Source organism: Nicotiana tomentosiformis, chromosome 6 (genome assembly GCF_000390325.3).
Source record: "Nicotiana tomentosiformis chromosome 6, ASM39032v3, whole genome shotgun sequence".
Taxonomy (NCBI): Eukaryota; Viridiplantae; Streptophyta; class Magnoliopsida; order Solanales; family Solanaceae; genus Nicotiana; species Nicotiana tomentosiformis.
The window spans coordinates 41,936,325-41,945,770 of record NC_090817.1 but is presented as its reverse complement, the minus strand read 5'-3'; the positions used below and the strand labels follow the sequence as shown (position 1 = coordinate 41,945,770).

Genomic DNA, 9,446 nt, shown 5'->3' with positions numbered 1-9,446 from the left:
ATTGGGTTCCACATAAACATGAACTGCCTCCCAAACCTCAGCATCAATAGTCCAGTTGATCAGTAGCCAAATTCCATTTTTTGCATAATCAGCTACAATCAACCATACATTTCTTGTTCTATTCCTCATGATATATCTGGACAGTATCATCCTATTTACAGATGAAACAACCACAGAATGATTCCAGGTGCTGCAATCATTGTAAGAAAGCTTTGATTTCCACCATCAATAATTCATTGTTTTTGCAGAGATATTCATAGAGAATTGAAGGTTCCAGTCTTTGTAGATCCTTGCAGTTATTGGAAAAACCATTTCCCTCGATAATTTTACTAGCATCATCTCAAAAGTTGTCGTTCTATTCCCTGATTATGGTAATTTGTTTTTGTAAAGCAGCCAGATAGATCCAAGACACATAAGTATGGGTCTCAACCATGCCAATGTGCATTGGATGTCAACTGTTTGTCCAAACTGTCTCCAAACATCTACTCTGCTGCTGCATTTGAACCTCAACATCAATTGCTTGTACGTGTGGATGTGTAACAGATCATTGATTTGATATCTGAAGTAAAATCTGTCCGTAATCATGTTATGCATCATTATAATTTTGTCGACCATGGAAAGTATTTACGTTTCTTGCGACCCGAATCCTTAGATTAGATATTTAACTCTTGTCTTTATTAATCAGCGTCTTTCCAGCAGTAGCAAATTCATTGAATGATTTTAATTCTAATGAACCTATAAAAGAGAAACTGAGATTATCTAGAAAATCAGCCACAAAGTTTCCCTCCCTAATGACATGCTGAAAAAGCACGTTGAATTGCCCCTTCATTTACTTAATCTTTTTCACTTCTTTGCCGATGCACCAGGCCACCTCCCATTCTCCTTAAATGGTTTTCTTCATAACCATTGAGGCAGTCTCAATGATTATTGGATGAAGATTCAGTTGAATACAATAAGAAAATGCTTCCACTCTTGCCCTCGCCTCCACGACCATGTTGGTTGTATTCCCTATCTATTCTACGTTTGCAAAAATTACATCTCCAACATGATTCCTTACACAAAAACCATATGAGCTTGGTCGTGGATTCCCTCTAGAAGCACCATCAGTGTTGCACTTGAACCATCTCTCAGAAGAAAACTGCCAGGTAACCTTTTTGGTGATAACTACTGGTTTGTAAGATTCAAAGAAGCTAATCTTATCTAGCCAAAGAAAAGGTATGTTTCCTAGCCAAGCAAACCTTAGCTTAGCTAGTTGATGGAGAGTATTGTTAACCTCATGTACCACCCTTTTGACCGAAATTGTTCTGCCTTCATGCTTCATAGCATTCCTCCGCTTCCATATTTCCCAAGATATAATTGTCAGTGCAGCTTGGAAGAGTTGCTTAAGTTTTGAGCAGCATGTAGCATTCCACCTGGTGTATCTGTATCAAGTTATCCACGATTCTAGCATCCTGTAAAAAATACTTCCACACTTTTGAGGCATTTGTGCTTGTAAGAAAAATATGTTGTAATGTTTCTTCCTGTGGTGGAAAGCAACACCAACATTTTGAAACAATTTGATATTCATTTCTCCTCCATAAGTCATCTTTCGGCACCTTGCCTCTCCATAATCTCCATAGAAAAAAGAAATTTTGAAGGGTAATCCTTTTGTCCATATTAAATTTTCTTCTGGATTTGCTAGTTCTCTATGCCTCAACATGTGCCATGCACTCCCAACTGTAAATTTACCAGATGGTGTTGGCATCTATATAGGTGTGTCCCAACAGTCATCTATATATTCAAAGTGTACCTCTTTCCTGATGTGGTTGGCTATATCAGCTGGGAATGTTTGATCTAGGAGGTGATCATCCCAACCATTATTTATTCTTAATTCTGACACGTCTTGTAATTCTTCGTTGATGTCGAACTGTGGTGGTACTTAATGATATAGAGCTCCAATTCTAATCCAATTTTTATTCCAAACATTTGTTAAGCCCCTATTTAATTGTCACTGGATTTCATGCTCGACCTCATCTCTTGCTTGTAATATTTTCGTCCAAACATGTGATCCCTTACTGAATTGCATGACAATAGGAATTTTCTTCTTGCAATATTTATTCCACATAAAATTTGACCACAATGACTTCGATGTTCTGAATTTCCGCCACAACTTTGCGAATAGTGACTTTGAGATATCAAAGAGTGATCTGAAACCCAATCCTCCTTTTTCCGTAAGGAGACACCAGTTTAGCCTTTTTGTCTAGTGACTGCTTCTGCCTTCGTCATTGGAACTCCAAAAGAATCTAGCAAACATCTTGTGTAAGTGTTCGATAACATTGTCTGGAGGGTCCAACACTGAAAGTATGAGCGTAGGTAAACTCTGAAGCACGCTGGTAATAAGTGTTGCTTGCCTCCTAAAGAAAATAGTTTCCCCTTGTAAGAGTGTAGTTTTGCCTTCACCTTTTTCATGAGATCATTGTAATAATTCTTCCTTGTCCTTGAGTAAAACATTGGACAACCTAGGTAAGTGAACGGGAATGCTGTTTTTTGGAAGCCAGTGATTGAACCAACTGATTCATGCAAATTTCTTGACACTTTCGTATGCATGTAGTAAGAGCTCATTGATTTATTGATCTGCTGTCCATAAATCTGTTCATAGTTTATGAGCACGTCAACTACATTCTTCAGAGAGTAAGGAGATGAAAAGATTATAGTGTCATCTGCATAAGACAAATGATTTAGTGGATTTGTCAACTTTGGCATTCCAAATCCTTTGAATTTCTTGTCTAAGAACAGATTGTCCAGTGATCTGGATAGTACTTCCGCAGACAGAATGAACAATACAGGAGAAAGGGGGTCACCTTGTTTCACCCCTCTGCTGGATTCGAAGAACCCTGATGCTTGGTCATTGATAAGATATAAGTACCGGTTGTTGACTAATAGGTTCTCTATCATGTTGATGAAATGCTCAGCAAACCCTATCTTCCTCAAACCATGTAGAAGATATTTCCAAGAAACTATGTCGTAAGCCTTCGCCATATCAAGCTTGATTACGACATTGGCCGGTTTCCCTATCAACCTTATGTCAGTGATTATTTCTTGTGTAAGCATAACATTTTCAAAAATAGTCCTTCCTTTAACAAAGCCAGATTGGTTGGGAAAAATCAACGAGGGAAGTATCTTCTCCATTCTGTCATGTAATACCCTTGATATTGCATTGTTGATGAAATTGCTTAGACTTATTGGTCGTAAGTCTGAGAATGTTTGAACTTGAGGTTTCTTAGGTAGTAGAACAAGATTAGTATGTGTTATGGATTTTGGGAGTGGTGCCACACCATAGAACTCTTGAAGCAACATGTAGATATCTTCCCCCACAATGTCCCAGCATGTTTGGTGGAACAAGTCAGTGAAACCATCTGGTCCACTTACACTATTCCCAGACAGAGCAAAAACTGCATCCTTCACTTCATCGATTGTAGGATATTTGCACAACTCCAAATTCTGTTCAACTATCACCATAGTAGGTACATTGTTAAGCATTTCATAGTTAGTGGTATCCCATGATTGTGTAAACTGGTTGCTGAAGAAATCCACCGCTGCATTTGCCATATGTTCCAGTGTTTCAAGCCAATACCCATTTGTGCCCTGTATCCTATTGAGGTTCAATTTCTGCCTCTTGCCGTTTACGTGGTTGTGAAAGAATTTATGTGTTTCTATCTCCTTTAGCAAACCAGTTCATTCCTGCCTTTTGTTTCCAGTATTGTTCTTCAATGCTTAGGTATTTTTTCAATTCGGCTTATGCCTGTTGAAGAACAATTCTGTTTGCTATAGATAGTTCCTCCCAAATAGTATCTCCTTTACTCTGACAATATCCTCCATAATAGCTAGTTGCTTGAAGATATCTCCAAAAGTAACTTTACTCCAGTGTGAAAGGGCAACTTTCACTCTCTTCAATTTCTGTTTAAACATCAAGAAAGGATCCCCAATAAAATCTGCCAACCAGTTTTGTTTGATTACTTATTTGAAAGTGTCATGCTTTGTCGAGAAATTGACGAACTTAAAAGGTTTAACAAACTGCATAGATTCCTGCCCACAGCTCATCAGTAAAGATGCGTGATCAGATACTGTCTGTATCAGGTGTTCTACTTCTATATTTTGGAAGAGATTTTGGAAAGGTAGATTGACAAAGGTCCTATCAAGTTGTTTGAAGATGCATTGTTTATTTGGTCTACCATTCCACCAAGTGAAAGGGCTGCCCTTGTAATCAAGGTCAAACAAACCACAAAAGTTTACACAGAAGGCAAAGTCTTCATATTCAGGCGGATGCACTAGTAGTCCTCCTATCTTTTCATGTTCATGTAAGATCACATTGAAATCACCGCCGACGACCCAAGGTATATCCATGTCACTGTCCAAGTAATATAAGTAGTCTCACAGTTCCAGCCTTTCAAGTAAAGAACATTTGGCGTACATAAAAGTCATGATGATATGTCTTGATATTTCCTGATGAAATACCTTAATAGTAACCTGTTGCTCGGTGTCCATAATCAATTCCCATTCCACACCAGTTTCAATGAATATCTAAATTTTTCCGTTGATGTTCGACATAACAGTTTCAATTCCAAGTCTCTTTCTGTAGGTTTGAATGTGCTTATAGTTCTGGAAAGGTTTCATAAGTGCTATAATTAAAAATATATGCTGTCTCTCCATATTGATCACTATCTGAAAGGCGTGTTGTGTGTTAATAGACCTTATGTTTCAAATGAGAGACTTTATCATCATTTAGTTTGTGAGGCTGCCATTCTAGGCATGATTCTTTTTGGTGGTTGAGTTTCTTTAGCAAGTGCTTGTTTCTTGCCATTCTTTCCATTTCTCGATGCGATCCTAGGTGACAAATCTCCTTCTCGTGCAACAGCCTTGAAGTTTCCAGCAGTAGATTCATCATCGCCTTCATCTTCTAGTTGTTGTTTTTCCACTAAGGCATGTTGAACCTCCGGTGGAAGATCTTTATGGGTGATGATGTCATGCAGTACCTGATTTAGAGATATTAAAGGGACATTGAGTTATATCTTCATTGGGGATATAGTTGTTGATGCACAAGCAATGGGAACAATACTAGTTGCTGCTTGTTCCACATTAACTATTGCAAGTCCCAAGTGATCAATCACCATGTTATTTTCCTGACCAGCAATAGTTTGTGACCTCACTGTATTTGTTGAAGTCTCTATGTCAATATTAGCAACCTGCTCCATAATTTTAACTCAAACCATAGTTCCTGCAGTATTAAAATTAAGCTACCCTGTATCACTGTTGCGTACTTCATTTGTGTGAGGTTTTCTGTGTGCTTGCTTTAGTGTTGTACCAACCAGAGTTCCTGTAGTATTAGAATTAAGCTGCCTTGTATCACTGTTGTGTACTTCATTTGTGTGAGGTTTTCTATGTGCTTGCTCTAGCACTGTATTATTTGTTTGAGCTTCAATTGCTAGAGCCTGTTTTGGTTCTAAATTGTAATCAATCTCCTGGATTTCGTCACTCCAGATTTGTGTAGCAGTTGTGGTGGAATTAGGCGATGTCACAAAAGTCTGCGATGGTATGCCATGGCATGATTGGTTTAGAGTAACATTCATGACTTCTTTGTATTTGCCAAAACTCCTTTGAACCGAGTCTATTGTGTTCTCCTCTGTAGATGTATCCTTTGTCTTAGTATCTTTAATAGAATTGTGATTGTCAGTACTTCTAACCTACTGATCCTTCTAATTAACATGAGCAACTGTTGTATCAATCTATTTTTTGTGAAGTATGTTTTCACCTAATTCCAGTGTTTGTTGCCTTTGATGTTGATCTTCCTTATTGTTTTCCTCTTTTGCATTGGAATCAAGAATCCCAGAAGATTCAAGTTCAGCTGTTGTTAAGGGATTTCTGGTGTTGCCTTGCAACTGAACTGAATCATGAACTTCCTGAGGAGCCGCTATTCCATTAGGATTCTTTGTCTCATTAGGTAGCTCCTGGACAATCTCATTTCCTCCATTCAGGACAGCATTACTATCAGCAATACTATAAATTCTTTCTTGACCAACCTCCAGTGTCATTAATGTCGCTGGTTGTAATTTCCTAATTATAATTGATGTCTAGGCTAGTTTGGGAACTTGTGATCTAAGTTCATGTTCATGTGGTTGTTGTGGTGGGAGCTTGCTAGAGGGAATACATGACTGATTGGTGGTTTTTGGTGCATTCTCTTTTTGTGAATGCTGCAGTAGTTGAACCTTTGGTGTTTTAGCAATGTATAAAGGCTGATGTTTCCTGTTGTTATTCTATACAATTCCTTTGAATTTCTTATTTTTTTGTGTTTCCTATTCCTCTTGTGAATGATCTATCTATTTGTTCTGATCTTTTTCCATGGCAGGTGGTGTATTTATTTTTTGGCTGCTCTGAGGTTGGTGGTGAGGTGCATGTCTTTGCTGAACTATAAAATGTTGTTGTTGTACACTTGAATTAACCATCTGTTGCTGGGCTGGTTCTGAATTGGATATTCCAGTGGCTTTCATTTTCTGCTTCTCATCATATTTGGCATTATCTAGGCATGCATGGATTGTGTGTTCTAGGTGTCTACAATAGGTGCACTATTAAGGCAGGCTCTCATATTGTATTTCCAGCCATTGTCCATCACCATTTTCATCTTGGTTTACGTCATAACCTAGCCAAACATGTTGAGGCCTTTCCTTGGTTAAGTCAATCTGCATTTTCACCTTAGCAAAACTGCCTCTTGGTTTTTAGAATGAAGCTAGATCAAGGAATAATGCTTTTCCCATATGAGACAGCAATGGTTTGAGGATTTCTATGTAATAAAGGTGCCAAGGCATTTCAAGGATGATAATCCAAACTGGTACTATCGGAGAATCTTCATTAGGATTAAAAAGAGGTGTCCAAATTTCAAGTTTCATCATTAGTCCTTGAATGTACATGAATTGTTTATTCCACACTATCGCATGATCGTATTCATTGTCTAGATCAATGTAGACAGTTTTAGAATTGAATTGAGCAAACTTAACTCCACCTCTATGTTCAGTTTGAGTCACGAAACTTCTTCTAATTACTTCCATTCTAGGCATAGTGCTACAAAATTTTCCAGTGACATTGTTCTTAGATCTTGCTGTAATAATGCCCATATAATCCTCTTTTGTAAAAAACACTGTACGCCTGCCTTGTTTGGTTGTTAACTTTGGTGGGGTGAACTGAATAGGAGTTCTCTCTACTTCGAATCTGGCCCATAAGAGTGGGTGACTTTATGGGGGGGGGGGTGGGGGGAGGGGAGGTTCAGTTGTGTTTGTGAGTTTTTGGAGTTGTTCCTTGGTTACTGCTGGAAACTATAGGTTGATGTTAATTGTATTGTGTAATGTGCTAGAAGATGGAATTTGTGATGATTGACTTTTTGATTAGTTCTTATGTTAGGTCTTTCAAAGTTGGCAGTGAGCATAGGCTGGTTTTTTATGGGAATGGCAGGTAATTTATTGAGCTGCAGCATGGTAATTTTGGATGCGAGTATCCCATTTTTGGCATTCTGTGCTCCTAGTTGCTCTGTTACCTTATCAACCATACCAATATTGTGAACTTGTGGCGCAATAGGTTCACCTTGGATCACCCCGACTTGAATCATCCCATCAAAATTTTTCTGCCCCGTCACTGTAGCTGTAAGTGACTAGCCTTGATTACCCTCATTTCTCGTATGTTCTTGTAAATTCTCTTGAGGAATAATCTCAACATGACTTTGTGAAGAATAACCATTCATATGTTCATAAAAATTGACATCAAAACCGACCCCGGCATTTTGTCGAACAGATGGTATGTGCGATTCTGTATAAACTTTGTTCTGCAAAGTTGTAACTAATTGCTCATTGTGGTTGTTGTTTGAAGTGTCGGGATCATTCTTAAAATCAATTGGAGTTGCTTGGGATTGGTTATGACCAGTTTGGACGTTTGTAGCTCCTCGTGAGACCTTCAGCTGTTTATCGACATTGTTCCCCTATTCTGAATAGCAAATTCCTGTTGTGATGTTGTCTGATGCTTTGTTGGTTGACTGTAAATGGTGTGTTGAGCCGGTCGACGTGACCCAAAAATATTGCAGTGTATCTCAGCTAAGTCCTGGCGATTGTTTGGTGAACACATAGTTCCACCATTGCTGATTCGTTCAGTAGATGTGGAAGAAATGATAGAGTCATGTGCGTAGTGTGTAGATGCAATTGTTGAGACTGGTCCGGTGGTTTTCACCATCGGACGAGGGATCGATGACCATTTTTGTCCGTTCAGTTACTGTTCCTCTTTGTCGCCTCTGGAGGTACTTAGGTTCTTACCCTGTTAATTGAATTAGTTATGTGACACTTTCAATTCTTAAGCTTTGAAATATTTTTTAACTAATGGAATGCAATTACCTTAAAAGAAATGTTTCATTTTAATCTTCTAAATCATGCATGGCCACTCACGGGGAGGATATGGAACTAAGGCTTGCTTGACCACCGCAAAGGTATTTGAGCATCGGTCCCACTCCCCCAAGGTGGGGTGTGAAACCATATCAATTGGAAGAGATGGAGACACCTAGTGGATAATGTCACGGCCCAAATCCCGCCATGGTTATGATAGCACCAAATACCACCAGCTAGGTGAACTAACAAAATAAAAACCAAGAATAAGACTAAGTTTATAATGAAGCCTAACGAGATAACATAAATAAGTCAAAATAAGGATTTGTTTCTCTAACATGTTTGTTATTCTTGCAGGTACCTCAGAGGGGGTGTGGCTCTATGTTTTGACCAAACCTAGTAGGGTGGTATTAGTATCTTTGATACTCAACCCCTATAGGTATAATCACTACATAGGGCAGCCCGTTTATTATATCAAGAATACAAAGACAAGGAAGTGCACAAGCCTATGTTACATGATTTATTTTCATACTCAGTGTGGAGGATACGAGAAGAGATATACAAGGGATTGCATATCCCTATACATCTACCACTGACTGAGGATCACACAAGATTCAAAACACACAACCCATCGAGTCTCAAGTTCCAGTGTTACGCGCAAGGATTGTCTATTGCCTATATTACGTATGTTTGACCATGGTTTGTACAGCTTTAGGCGGGCAATTTTAGAGATTTTTGGAGGAGCTCCCATGTACATGATGCATATATTACACAGAAGGAACCTACATATAATAGGTTTGGTACAAGTTTATACAGGTATGATCATACTTTTTTGCGACAAAGTCGCAACAATGCCCATCTTATATTGAACTGGACAGGTATTGTAGGATGCATTCCGTGCAAATTTGAAAACATGCTGTCATGTTCAATCTTAGACACCAGTTATAGACATCACATGGCGACCCCAGCTGACCAAGACATCATGTGTAATTACTTAGTTTCAAATGAAGCGAATTCAATCTTGGCAAAGAGATGTTGCAAGTTGAATTCACT

At 38.6% G+C, this 9,446-nt stretch overlaps 1 protein-coding gene across 1 annotated transcript; it reads right to left on the bottom strand.

Moving 5' to 3' along the window:
• Positions 1-661: 661 nt before the first annotated feature.
• Positions 662-1,744, bottom strand: LOC138893868 (uncharacterized). Its single transcript, XM_070178535.1, has 3 exons — positions 1,473-1,744; positions 1,037-1,421; positions 662-799 (listed from the first exon to the last, which is right to left on the bottom strand). The coding sequence occupies exons 1-3, from the start codon at positions 1,742-1,744 to the stop codon at positions 662-664; spliced, it is 795 nt and encodes a 264-aa protein (XP_070034636.1).
• Positions 1,745-9,446: the final 7,702 nt, after the last annotated feature.